The sequence below is a fragment of the Schistocerca nitens genome, chromosome 5, assembly GCF_023898315.1.
Source record: "Schistocerca nitens isolate TAMUIC-IGC-003100 chromosome 5, iqSchNite1.1, whole genome shotgun sequence".
Lineage (NCBI taxonomy): Eukaryota > Metazoa > Arthropoda > Insecta > Orthoptera > Acrididae > Schistocerca > Schistocerca nitens.
The window spans coordinates 324,682,130-324,697,374 of NC_064618.1; the positions used below are offsets into that span (position 1 = coordinate 324,682,130).

At 39.9% G+C, this 15,245-nt stretch overlaps 1 protein-coding gene across 3 annotated transcripts in view; it reads left to right on the plus strand.

The window, feature by feature from the left end:
• The window catches only part of LOC126259413 (serine/threonine-protein kinase greatwall), a 110,022-nt gene that overhangs the window by 15,584 nt on the left and 79,193 nt on the right, over positions 1-15,245 (plus strand). For all 3 annotated transcript variants that reach the window (XM_049956191.1, XM_049956192.1, XM_049956193.1), the window contains exon 3: positions 1,525-1,625. In XM_049956191.1, coding sequence (XP_049812148.1) covers positions 1,525-1,625 — 101 coding nt within the window. The remainder of the gene's footprint in view (positions 1-1,524; positions 1,626-15,245) is intronic.

The window sequence follows — 15,245 nt, forward strand, 5'->3', positions numbered from 1 at the left end:
TTATGTTCTTTAGAATCTAAGTAAAATATGCTTTGCTTTGAGCAGCTGTCATCTAGAGAAACTATTTTACTTATCAATGTGGGGATTGCGGGCTACTTACAGCATCCATTCACTGATTCATTGCATGTCATAAAACAAATAGCAATTTGGCTGACTAATTCTCTCTCTCTCTCTCTCTCTCTCTCTCTCTCTCTCTCTCTCTCTCTGTCTCTCTCTCTATCTCCATTAGCAATTACTGATTGCTCCCGGTACAATGTGTTTTTATAATAAGCGAAGTGTATTAAAGAGCCTTCAGCTCTGTTTGCAATTACATTTATGGTATGTTCAGCATTGCGCTATTATCTGGTGTGCTTATTCAATAATGAAATCTCATTATATGATTGTTTTCATGGTAAGTGTTAGAAACTGTGTTTCGTGTATAAAGTCCAATAGCTAATTTTATTAACAATGGTATGAGAATTAACCTTTTTAATCATTATTAGCACCAGATAGGGTGGCTGAAGTGACACATACTGTAGTTGTCATATCCACAGTTAACAAAAAACAAAACATAAAATCAAATTTTTAACTACAAAGCAATGCACTTCACCAATAATTTCGAACCCAAAAATGAATCTAGTGCTCACAACTGCCAACATTGAAGTAACTCACTAACAAACTAGTGCCAACTCTTCCAACATTATTCTCACAAACAGCAAATGAATCACTAGCATACTTTGCCAACAATTAAGGTTTTGATTTGGGATGAAATGCAGGGAGCTTGTTGCCTTTATTGTGATGAGAGTGCCACGAAGCTACAGTTACCAGCATGCATTTTTTTCTGTTAATTCAGAATATGACACTGTACATCTGACACAAAGTGTTTGCTGGAAATAATCAGTTTGTGTTGCTTCTGGCCTTGTGTATCTTATACTGAGGATGTGGTGAATATTGTTTAGAGCTGTTCTGTAACAATTCATTTATGGTACTGTAGTATTTCCAGTTTATAGTGTAGTGTTGCTTTGTGTATTCCACATTACATTTTTGTGTATTTTGTGGTATATGAAATAAGTAATTATTTTTCCTTTTTAGGCATGTGCTTTTAGATTGTTTCTCCACCTGTTCTGTGCAAATGAATTCCTTGTAGACCATAACATCATCTTTCTAATTTGAATGTCCAGGAACAAACATAAAATATTTGAAATTCTTCATGCACTAAAATAACAGTAGTGCTCTCTAACATACCAATTAATACAACAACAGAGAACAGATTTTTGCTTAGAACTATGAACTTTAAGGTCTGGTTCACCCCAGTGTAAAATAAGTCCAAGCAACTAAATAGCATATCAAACAAATATTGTCAAGATTTTTTTGGCTTGTTTTCTGTGTCAACATTTGATTTCGCATGATTAAAATGCAGTGCTTTCCCTTGTTTGCTGTTTAAATTCAGTAACTTAGAATGCACTTGACATTTTTGCTGAAGGTTTGGAGGCATATATTTTATACACTGGTTCTAATGTCATCAATGCAATTTTTTTTTTCCAGGAAAGTTTTCTTGGGTTGTAAAAAGTCAAACCCTGACAAAATGTTTGCTATAAAAGTTGTGAACAAATCAGAAATTATAAACAAGAATATGGTTGGCCAAGGTATGTAGACTTTCTCTTCATCCTTTGTGATCAGTCTCTCTTCCTAAATTGTCTGTTTGCCTTTCTTCTATTCTCCTGTTACATTCCGTACATCCATTTATCACTACTCTCACTTCCATCCCCACCACGCCCAAAAGCTTGTTCATCCTCTTTCAGTTATTTCTCATCTATTGTCTTTTTAAATGTTCTATTGTGTTACTTCTCATCTTTGTGCCTCAGTCAATTTACTTTTAATATTACTTATGTCAAAATTCCCACTGAACAGTGTTCTTAATGTGCAACAAAGTATAACACTACTTAAAATTCCATGTACCTCAGCATCTTTCTAAATGTATTTACATTTTAAAGGAACAATAGTGAATTAAAATTTTTCATCCAAGTGACTGTAATTTGGTTGTTACTGTTGACATTGTAAAATAAACAGAAAATTATAAATGAGATGTGGAAGGAAGTAAAAGTTCCCGAAAATTATGCACGTGTGTTCTGAAGCCCAAACTTGTTAAAATGAGTTAATAAATAGTGGAAATGAAATTAGAATGTATATTACTATTTATGTCTTCAACAAAGGTACAGCTGGAAGTCTTCATTGTTCTGGAATTTTTGTTTATGTTGATTAGGGAATTACAGAAGGAAAAAATCTAGTTATGTTAAAGCCAACTCGCAGTAGCTGTTCAGTTCCTGCTGAATGACATTAAAAAAATCTACCACTTAAACTAAATTTTGGATAATTTATACCACATACACATTATATATTCCATATCTTAGTCTTCATCTAAACAGAATAAGTATGTATGTATATGTAGTGCTGTGCACTATGATGTTATCCCTTATGCATTTCACATAATTTTTCTCAGTAAATTACTGTATTGTCTTACTGTCTTTCTGTTTGCTCCATTACTTGCAATATGGTGCTGAGACAGAAATGAACTTAGAATGATTTGACACTAGAACAAAAGGAGCAAGTTCTACATATTGTCGACAGTGGAGAGAAGCCGAAAACACATGTTGTAGAATGCTACTACTCTCATTGATAGTAGGTTCAAGACAGAAAATGGAGGCAAGCCTGGCAAGTTCTCCATTTAGTGGCAATAGCAAGTGCATGAGAGCCAGCCAGACGTGAGGAAGTGGAGGAGTTGCTGTTTGAATGGTTACAACATATGCACTTATAGCAAACTTCATTGTCTGGCCCCATGCTTCAAGGAATTTGCTCATAAAAGGGAATTTCTAGGTATGAGTGTCCTGAGAGCTGGCTATGATGTTTTCTGAAAAGGCATAAAGTAAGTGCTGTAAGTGTCCATGGGGAGGCACATAGAGTAAAAGGGGAAGATGCCAATGAGTGGGCATGGGAATTTCGATCCAAGCTCTCTCATTTGTATCACCCAAGAGATGTGTTGAATAAGCATGAAGCTGGCATTTCCTGCAACTTGGTGTCTGGAAAAACACTATATGTCAAGGGTTAAAAATATCATGGATGAAAGCTCAGCAAGGAGAGACTGAAAATGGTCTTAGGTTGTAATTCAGATCGTTCTGAGACGTCATACCCTTAGTGATTGAAAAATACAAAAACCCACATTGTTTAAAAAATGGCAACCTACTCTATCTGCCGTACCTCTACGAGATCAACCATAAAGGTAGGACGACCAAATCTATCTTTTGTAGCTCGCTCTTGAAGGTTCAGCAACAAATGTCTGCAAGGAAGGGAAATATTTTGCTAGATTTGGACCATTGCTTGGTACAACAGTTCGATAACTTGGAACTTACGTACCTAGAAATTGTCTTGTTATCAGGTAACATCCCGAGTGGTCTGCAACCGTGGGATCAAGGAATAATTGCCTCAGTGAAGTGTAATTACGGATGTCGACTTCTTAAAGCTGTGTAACTGAACTGCAAGAAACAGTTCCACATTTGAATGTACTGAAGGCTATCTGTAACATATCTGCTGCTTGGGGTGAAGTTATAACAGACACCATATCTAACCCTCCTAGGAAATCCTGGACAGCAACCAATAACGCCGTTGAAACTGAAGGGGAAATTGATTATGTAACATTTGTAATTACTCTTAATGTGGTTACAGCTTTGGTATGTTCCCTCTTTAACCACAATTAGGGAAGAATGGATGACATCTGTCCTGCTGGGGAGCCAGTTGTTTGTTCGGCCGATGATGCAGGAATATGAAAATATGACACTGCCACCTGTTGCTGAAGTTGCAATTACAGTTGTTATTCTTGAGAGATTTGCAGCCCCTTCAGTTGTCTCCGTTGCATTTCATGCTGCTCTGGACTGGTATCTTTGTGGAGTGCCATAATATTACAACCAACAGTCTGACATACAATAGTTAATGATTCTGTTTCAAATTAATGTATATGGAAGTAAAATACGTAATGGATAAGGTTTGTTGTAGACTACAACATGTTTTCTGATTAAATCCTAGTGTATTAAAAAACAGTATATGAAAGTGTTTCTTACAATTATCATTTGTTGTATTACGTAACACATTAATTCAATAGGTACAATATTGTTCCACAATGTGTATGTAATTGTGTTCTTTGGAAAATAATTATGACAATCATTTAACAATATATACACACACTTCTGCAATTAAACAAATGTCAGAAATACTGTTGTACACATACAGTGTAGTTATTTCTCTTTTTTCTTAGAGGTCATGAAAATACAGCACCCTCACTCATTGGAACCCTCAACAAGAGAAAAAGTGAACCCAATGTTGTATTTTTTTAACTCATTAATTCAAACTCTGTTAAACCGAATTCGTAATTTTTCAGTCCCTTGAAAATTGGCTAAACGGGGCTCTACAGTATAAAATTTACGACACAATCACTTTTTACGACACTGTCATAGAAAGCATTGTGGAGAAGTTTTGTCTTTCTGAAACTGAAACTTGCGAACATGATTAAAACTACTTCAACAAGAAATGTTTACATTTGAGTGACAGGAATGGCATCCAGCTGCCCTCTACCATTGACATCGCCGAATCCAATAGAGTTAGGCATAATTCCTGATTATGCAAGAATAAAGATAAATAATTCTTTACATTGTTCTAAGAGTCAAACACAGCTGTGAGTTAAGGTGGATAAAAGCTATGTTGAAAGAGTCCTATAATATACAACAACTCTCGAGCAAAAAAATGAGCGGCACCTATCACTCAGTGAGAGTGCTATGCTAGTACCAGCACAGTTTTCCAACGTGTGGAATACGGTTAAATGATCAAGTGCGTGACAGCCCAACACAAAAGACCACTTTTTTGATACCCAGTAACTGACTCCTATTGCGACATGTAAGTTTGAACTTTGGCTCAACGGTGGCTGCAACCTTCCTCTGTAATAGAGCAAAAGTGTGGCGCTCTGTGAACTCGTGCAAAAAAAAAAAAAAAAAAGGGGGGGGGGGGAGGGGGCAGAACTCAGAAGTTCATGTGACACATAAGACGGGAAAATGATGTTACATTGGCACGAGGTTTCACCACAATTCTGTCCAACATCACTGTAGATGTGTCACATGGTGGGAAGGTCATCACACCCCCTCTTACCCACATTTCACCACGTTTTACACCTCAGCACAGTGACTACCAGTGTTGAAACCACATGGCTTTCTTATGGGTGACTGAGGAAAATATTTCAGGCATGCCACTTCTCAGAAAGCCCTTAGCTGGTGGCATTAAGGTTGTGAGTGAAACCACCCCTTTCCTTGGGGGGGGCTGACTCCTGCACATTTTGTGGTCGAAAACAACGGTTCTCAGTGTGATGAGCAACAGGACGATGTTCTTGACAATGTTCGACACTGCTGCCACCACCTGTGCTCTTCAGATGTACGTGGACACTGTGGGGTTGCTTCTCCATTGAATGTGACCTAACCCCTTTGGAGTGCAGTGCAACCGCAATTTTTGCTCTCATGTATGCATTAGAACCACTGGGGACCATTCAAAATCATTCAACGAATGTGGCTTGATCATGGAGGGGTGCGACATTAACACATACATGAATACAATGGCAAAGGGTCCCCTAAGACACTACACCCCCCCCCCCCCCTCCCGCCCTTTTTCCTGCCATGTTGGTAAAGCAGTCAGTGGCAACTGCCCGCATTTATCAAGACTTTTAAAAATATGCATTTTCAGAGAAAACCTTTGAAGTAGTTCTAGACGCCTGCAGACAGGCAACTGAGATCAGAAGGGTGTCAAGTGGTTGCCTGCCTGGAGCATATGTTAAAGATGTTTGCAACAAAACTGTGTTAAGGATATTAGTCTATAATTTGGCCAACTTGTCTTGCATAGCGACCTGTCTCCCTGTGGTGACCACAATCTGTGGACAACAGATGGAGAGATATTGGTATCTGCAGCAATGCGGTGGAAAGTCCATCCTTCTTGGGTCAGACTGACTGTCTTCGCAGCTTGCATTGCATTAAGATGTCATATTGTATTGCACAGTTGAATACAGCATCCACAAATGACAACCGCCACTTCTGTACCTCACTAAAGAACACTGGGGTATCAGTACTCACTTCCAGGGTCACCTGATACTATAACGTGTAACACAGCTGATCGAAGGCAAATGACTTTAGTTGCTGCATACATTGAAAATGAAGATATCAAGCTAACAGAGATGCTGAGTTGCAAGTAGGCACAACAAAAAGACTGTCACAAATAAAGCTTTCGGCCAGTAAGGCCTTCGCCAGAAATAGACAAAAAACACACACACACGTATGACTGCAGTCTCAGGCAACTGAGGCCACATTGTGAGCAGCAGCACCAGTGCTTGATGGGAGTGGCAACTGAGTGGGAATATGAAGGCAGCTGGGGCGGGGAGGGGGAGGGAAAGTAGGATAGGGGTGCGGGTCAGTGAAGTGCTGCTGGGGAACACACAGGGACAAGGTGGAGAGAGAGGGTAGAGCACATATGTGCAGTTGGGAGGTTAGATGGAGGACAGGGAAGAGGTGGGGAGGGTGAGGGTGGGGGTAGTGGAATGAGAGCTGTGTAGTGCTGGAATGGGAACAGGGAAGAGGCTGGATGGGTGAGTACAATGACTAACAAATGTTGAGATCAGGAGGGTTATGGGAATGTAGGATATATTGCAGGGAAAACTCCCACCTGCGCAATTCAGAAAAGCTGTTGATGGTGGGAAGGATTCATATGGCACAGGCTGTGAAACAGCCATTGAAATGAAGAAAGTCATATTTGGCAGTGTGCTCTTGTTTCTTGGCGACAGTTTGTTGGTGGCTATTCATGTGGACAGACAGCTTGTTTGTTGTCAATCCCACATAGAATGCAGCACAGTGGTTGCAGCTTAGCTTGTAGATCACATGACTGGTTTCACAGGTTACAATGCCTTTGATGGGATAAGTGATGTTTGTGACCGGACTGGAGTAGGTGGTAGGAGCATGTATGGGACAGGTCTTGCATTGAGACACTTGCAGGGTCCAATTCCTACCTCTGGCCATTTTGTGTTAGAGTACACAATGAAAAAACAAAAACACGTGCTTTTTCCTCAAGCTCCCAGCTACATTTGAAGTAATTCTCATTGTCTTTGTCCTCTGTAAAACTATAGTGTGCATTATTTATGATGTGTCCCTTGTACATTGTCATTAAATGTATTAATGTAGAAATCTACATTCTAACTTACATGTTTCATTGACCATTTTACCTTATTACATTGAGTCTGGTTTTACCCAGTGAAAGTGGTGTTTTATATTTGTAACACCTTGCTTTGATTTTAGTGCAAGAAGTGTCAGCACATTGTTAGGACTATGGATTGTAAAGACTAAGTGGCTTGAGAGAAATGACAGGTTAGAGTATTACACTGAACATAACATAATGCATCAGAGTTAACTATTTGGGCAGGCATACCACTTACTGTTGATTGTGTCTCATCTTCATAAATAAAAGAAATATGGTAGCTGACAGCAGGTCACATATTTTGAAACCAATAAAATGTGTAAGGCCATCCAGCTACTGTAATTTGCAACAACATGAGTTTCACAAATTAAAAAAAGAAAAGATACGCCCCCCGTAATAAGTATATAGGTTATGTTATTACTTCCCCTTAATATAACACAAAAAACAGTAATACAAAATACAGATTTATTGCATTCAAGTATACATACTCACTATTACAATATCATCTTGTCACATGCACCATTCACAGTAACATAAAGTGTACTTGAGTCCACAATAATGTTCACACTCGTACAGGTGATAACACAATGTCTGTCGATGTCGCACATCAACTCCCCCCTTTTCCTTAAAAGAGAGAGAGAGAGAGAGAGAGAGAGGCGAAGGCCTTGTCATGCCAAAATGATGACTTGAAATGGTACGTACCTCACTTTCTTCTTGCCCACCTCAGGTGTTTTTTTTTTTTTTTGTGGGGGGGGGGGGGGGGGGGCGGCAGCAAAGGACCAGCTGGGTTACAGTTAGCTGTCGGGGCAGAACACGGCTGGGAACAATCTTGGCGACTTGCATCAGCAGTGTATGGAGAGTGTAGCGACAAAGCCAGTTTGCAATCACAATCTGTCTCTCACCTCTGCGTGTGTTCTTACGTGGGCTGAGCTAGCATCTGGCCATTGGCAAGAATGCTAAATCTACTGAATTGGGTAAGTATCTTGTCGAGGTGTCCTTGTCCCTTGTCGTGAAACTGGAAGCCCCCTGTTGTCTGTGGGAACATGCATCTCACTAGCCTGCCAGAGTATGTAAAAACTGATGTAGGGTTGGGAGGAGGTGGCATCTGCTTAAGCTTGGAGACATTTGTTGTCAGACCCAGTGCCTTTGAATTCAATGGTTGTGAAGCACTGAAATTGAGGAGCTTTCCATTGTCTGTATGTTCAAGCTTCAGCCGCTCTATCGAAATCATGTCCTCTCTGCTGTTCTTGTCAATGACGAACATGTTTCCTCTCCTAGAAATGACTCTAAAGGGCCCGGAGTAGGGAGCGCTGAGATTGGCAACCTAACAGAATTGTCTTTGAGCCACACAAACTGACAGCTTTGCAAGTCCTTGTGGGTGAGAATTTTCTATTTGCCTTACATAACCAGACTGAGCACCACGAGATGTTGCATGTGTGAACACAGTGATTCTACAAAATTGGTTGAAATCTCTGATGATGATGATGATGATGATGATGATGATGATGATGAAAGTAATGATGTAGGTGTGATCAGGTCGCCAGGTACCTGTATACGGTCTGTGAAGGCAGGCAGTATCTATCTACTTTAACTGTAATGCATAACCCCAACAGTGCTAGCAGCAAGCCACCAAACCATGACAAATCACCACATCTTAAAAGCCGCCTTTAAAGTGTGTTGCATTCGTACTACCATACTGTTGCTGGCAGGATGATAGCTATTTGTGAGAAACATGCATCTGCCCCAATATCTATGCCTGATACGTACTGTATGTCAGTTGTAAATTGCACTATGAACTGAGCGTGTCTGCATTGGCAGAGTGAGTAGGGGGGGTCTTTCATGTGTTGAAAAATTATGGTATGTGAATATTGTGAAGTGTTGCCACAGAACTGGAGCAATTCTTCAAACACCTGCCTTTCAAAGTGTTGCCCTGTCAGTCGTAATTGTCTGGCAATATAAGCGGAACCTTACAAATCCCGGCTGCACCAATACCTTGGCCACTGATTCAGCAGAAATATTTCGAATAGGTACCACTTCTGGCCATCACTTGATATGGTCAACGATTGTTAAAAGATAGCAATATCCACCAGAGTAAAGCAGTGGTCCTACAATGTCTGCATGAATGTGGGCAAATCTTGCTGTCGGTGTGGGAATGTACTGAGCTGGCGCGTATGTGTGCCTGGCTACTTTGCTGCTTTGGCAACTCCTGCATGCATGGGTCCAGGCAAGACAATCTCTCTGTCTATCCATGGCCTGTCTGCTTTTCCAGCTACCAGCTTGGCAGAGGCTCTGATATCAATGAGTAAGGTAGTGCTGGACAACAAAAATTTTATGCCACCAGATTTTAGGGAAAAGCAGCCGCCATCATCCTCCAGTTGTATCTCACCAAATTCCCTGTCGTGTGCCCTGAAGCAGCATGCGCTGAAGTTGTGGAGCTGTATACCAGTGCTTTTTGAGGACATGTTGAAGGGAACCATCATCTTCCTGTTTTGTAGCCATGACAGTCCAATTATTAACACTTAAACTAGGACAATGGTGGGAAAGGCCATCTGCCACAATACCTATGCCTGATACGTACTGTATGTCAGTTGTAAATTGCACTATAAACTGAGCGTGTCTGAATTGGCAGAGTGAGTGGGGGGTCTTTCATGTGTTGAAAAATTGTGGTATGTGAATATTGTGAAGTGTTGACATTCGATGAAAGATCTGAAATGCTTGACGGCCAGGTAGATCTACATCTACATTTATACTCCGTACATGCCACTGTCATTACCTCCCTTTCCTGTTCCAGTTTGCATATGGTTCGTGGGAAGAACGACTGCCGGAAAGCCTCCATGCGCACTCGAATCTCTCTAATTTTACATTCGTGATCTCCTTGGGAGGTATAAGTAGGGGGACCAATATATTCGATACCTCATCCAGAAACGCACCTTCTCGAAACCTGGACAGCAAGCTACACCACGATGCAGAGCGCCTCTCTTGCAGAGTCTGCCACTTGAGTTTGCTAAACATCTCCGTAACACTAGCAAGCTTACCAAATAACCCTGTTGAGTGGCCCTTGTTCCTTATCCAAGTGAGACAAATGATGTCAATAGTAATTCAGCATTCCAATGAACCTGTGTAGTCCTTCGAAGGAAGGTGGAAAAGGCATCTGCTGAATACTCTTCAGCCTTCTTAGAAGGGAAGTGCCTGCATTTAAGATTGCATGCCCTAAATATGCACTTTCCTTTTTACAGTAATATTTTGCCTCTAGACAAGGAGGAAAGAACAGCGTTGCCTGTAGACAGTGGAGGAAAGAACAGCAATTGATCACAAAATCTGTCATTTTATTACAACAGGTCTAGATTTCAGCTATTACGTAGTCATCTTCAGTGCAAAAAATTACAAATCAGGAGAGTCAGGAACAAAATACACTGAGCACCAAAGAAACTGTTACAGGCATGTGTATTCGAATTCAGAGATACGTGAACAGTCAGAATACGGCACTGTGCTCAGCAACGCCTCTATAAGACATCAAGTGTATGGTACAGCTGGTAGAACGGTTACTGCAGGTTATCAAAATTTAAGTGAATCTGAACGTTGTGTTATAGTCGACACACGAGCAATGGGACACAGCATCTCTGAGGTAGCGATGAAGTGGGGATTTTTGCGTACAAACATTTCACGAGTTTACCATGAGTATCAGGAATCTGGTAAAACATCAAAACTCCGACACTGCTTCGGCCAGAAAAAGATCCTGGAAGAACGGGACTGACGACGACTGAAGAGAATCGTTTAACATGACAGAACTGCAACTCTTCTGCAAATTGGTGCAGATTTCAATACTGGACTATCAACAAGTCTCAGTGTGCGAACCATTCAATGAAACATAATCAATATGGGCTTTTAGAGCCGAAGGCCCACTCATGTACCCTTGAAGACTGCATGACACAAAGCATTATGCCTCACTTTGGCCCACCAACACTGACATTGGACTGTTGATGACTGGAAACATGTTACCTGGTCGGGCTAGTCACGTTTCAAATTGTGTCGAGCAGATATAAGTGTACGGGTATGGAGACACCCCATGAATCCATGGGCCCTGCATGTCAGTAGGGGATTGTTCAAGCTGGTGGAGGCTCTGTTATAGCGTGAGGCGTGTGCAGTTGGAGTGATATGTGATGCCTAATATGTCTAGATACAACTGTGACAGGTGACATGTACGTAAGCATCCTGTCTGATCGCCTGCATCCATTCGTGTCCATTGTGCATTCCGACAGGCAATTCATATTCTTGAGGAAAAAAAATCTTGTTTCATAAACTGCCAGCGCACGTTCGTCTATCGATTATTCATATGGTTTTGAAACGCATCCCTGTTGGTTTTTGAACATTTTTGAATGTATTCCAAGTTAATTTCTGAATGAATCATAAGTTGAATTTTGAATGTGTGCATTGTGTACATCATGTTTCTGCCAGGGAAAACCCCATCACATCTAGAAATACTTTCCTAAAGACAGAAGTGGATGGGGCTATAAGAGCTGAGCGGAATAAAGCCGAACGGGTGAATGCTGATTGCTGTTTCTTTATGTGGTTGACTGGGTTTGCGAATGATTAGCATTGTTATAAGTACTAGCAAAATCCATAAATTCAGGCTACCACAGAAAATGTTTTTGCCAGACCACTACGCTAGTAAGGGCCAGTTGTACAGTCCCCGGTAACAGCCGCTTAAGTTCTGTTCTCGAAGTAGCGTGGAAAATGCGATCTACGAACACATAATAACGCCTAATGGGAGAATAAATGGGGGGGGGGGGGGCTAACTAAAGTGTTGATTGTGGCAGGGTTAACGAAGTTAACTGGAGAATAAGTTTTGATACTGGCAGAAATAGTTACAGAATTAATGGTAAGAGTGTTTGTTAGAATGAAGAAGGAGAAGAAACACGGACATCACACAAATTATGGAAGAATATGGCGATTCCGAATTAATATAAAAATTTCGTACTACTACTTTTCAATCTCATGCTTGAGAAGCTGGAGCGTATGAATGAGATGTGTAACTATTTCCTAACATAAAGCTCTTTGCTTGTAGTAGGCCTAATAGGCATCTAGTATTCGTGAATTATGTTCTATCGTGTTATAAAAATGACAGTTTGTGCCAAAGAGTCTCGTTTATTTGGTGTGTGTTACAATTTCTGCAATATTAGATGGGCTTATTTCGTTTCATCTAGCAGACAGTGACAAAATACGTGTAATCAGATCAAGAAACAATACCAGTTTTGGATACTATTTGTTTTAACAGCTTCTTCAGTATTAGATAACGACATTTCACTTTTTCATGTAGCAAAATATTTGATGAACTTTGGTGAAGTAATAGATTCTCTCCCAGAAAGGAAAGCACGCCATGTAAAGTTGCAGCAAAACTAGAGAGAAAAAAAATGCTGGGACTTGAGGATTGAAGAAATGTGTACTGTCTTCCTTGTTTCTTGTCTTTACTGATTTGTGTAGCAAATACTTAGTTTTATGTCACCCAAGAAAACAAGTTATTAGCTAATAGGCAATAAAGGGTGCAAATTTTCTGAAGATTTCTTATTTTCCAGCTTACAAATAATCCCATCCAATATTAATTGAGAGTTTTTTGTTAGAGGGGCTGGATGTCAAACTGGTCGACCGGGAGCAGGAGAGGCATCACATGACATTTTAATTTCCACCATCCTGAATATAGTTTGATGACATCGATTACAAAATAATACACCTTTGAACCCCACAGAGTGAAATACAGTGACTGCGATAGAAGAATGCCGTGTGAAGAGGTGTGGCACTGGGCTTTGGCACACTTAAGACCAAGTAACATATCTTACAGTTCCTCAAACACATATATCAATCTTCAGAAAGATGTGCGCTACACAATGAACATATTTTTGAAAAGTCGATTTTTTAAAATTTTTCATACCCACCTCAAACGCTCGAGGGAGGGGGCAGCACCGCAGTTCGGAAATGTCATTGATCCGGGGCTGACGCACGGGGCAGTCCAAGCACAGAGCAGTCTGGAATTGTAGAAGGAAGGTGGATAGTCTCCATGTGCCCCGTGTTTATGTTTAGTAATTTTGCTGTTTCCTCTCTGTTTATTGCCCTCATGTCAAATGAAAACAGAACAGATTTATGTGGCTGGGAGCTATCAAGTGATTATAATACATTCACATAATTACGGAAGGCTAAAATATGTTATTAGTTTCAGATTTTATTTTATTTCCACCTTTCTGACACTCAAGCATTAATTGCCTTGTAGAACAATGAAGTTATTTTTGTCGATTTGCTGAAGAAATTTGGCTTTTATTAATCTTTTCTGCAGAGGCAGTCAATTTATTTGTAGTGAAGTGTTTAATTTCACACTATTGGCTGGTTTCAACTGTTCACTGCATTTCAAAAGTGCATGTTTTCATCTTCTAGCACGTGCGGCATTATGCCGTAATAGAGAACCAAACATGAGATAATGCAGTACTGGTACTCCAAGAAAATATACATCCGAATCTGGACATACGAATGTGCACTTTAAGTCAATTTATGCATTTTAGTATGGTTCACGAAATTACGATGCTCTTGGAGTATCCTATGATGTCTTGTTTCTTTTATGATATAATGTAAGATCTTTTAATGTTTTACATTTACAAACACATGGGCTTCCTGCGTCATCATAGCTGTGCAAATGCAGTGACGCCTATTATCTGGTGCTCTCTGGCAACTGCTGAAACGAACCTATTTCTAACAGGTAACGGGAAAATATTGCGAATGGTTGTTTAAAAGAGTGACTTTCAAAGTAAATTTCCTTTTACGCAAGACAATCTATGTGCCAGAATGTACGATGAATCTCTTAAATTGCAGAGCGTTTGACTCTCATTAAAAATCAGCTCTTTGAGGACAGCCATATAGAAAAATTTCGAGCCCCTAAGATCAGACATTTCTGTCATTATTAAAAATTTTACTGGCACATTTGGGTGACGTATCTTAAAATGTAACACATGCAAAAAAGATCAACATTATATATGAAAGCTTATTTTCTCTTGCAGCTTACTAATCTTAGAGACCAATATTATATGTGAAAGTTTTGCTTTTCTTGTAGCAACACGAAGTATATTAATTTAAAACATTATATCTAAAAACAAAGATGATGTGACTTACCGAACGAAAGTGCTGGCAGGTCGATAGAAACACAACCAAACACAAACATACACATGAAATTCTAGCTTTCGCAACCAACGGTTGCTTCGTCAGGAAAGAGGGAAGGAGAGGGAAAGACAAAAGGATGTGGGTTTTAAGGGAGAGGGTAAGGAGTCATTCCAATCCCGGGAGCGGAAAGACTTACCTTAGGGGGAAAAAAGGACGGGTATACACTCGCACACACACACATATCCATCCGCACATACACAGACACAAGCAGACATTTGTAAAGGCAAAGAGTTTGGGCAGAATTGAACAAAACAGCATCAATTTGTACTTGCACACCATGGAAGTAGCAGCTACTTGAAAGGGCTGCACAAGCATGTTAATCATATGAAATTGCTGTACTGGTTACCATAACACAGGAATAAACAAACAACATTAGTTAAACAGTTGTTAGTCAAGTTTGATTAAAATTGATCCAATTTCAAATTGCACAACACTGCTTGGACAAAGTATGAAAAGAAATTTCTAGATAAATAATTTATGCTTGAATTTATAAAATTGTAGAAGTATACAAACTATAGTAGAATTGATGAAACAAGTCCCTAACAGCTTTCAGCTGTACAGCACAAATGGCTGCATTTGAAAACAATAGTCTCCTATAGAGCTGCAACAACACTGCGCATTCTCATAGAAAAAAAAAAATATCATTATGTAACTGATTGAAGTAAATGCATGAAGCAGCTGTGTGGAGCCCACTGCAACTGTCAGGGATTTGCTTGTGCCAACTGTACTATATATTTGCATAATGTAAGAAAGATGAGTCTTGTTGCAGTAACATTGAGTAAAATGTTTTTTGAGCT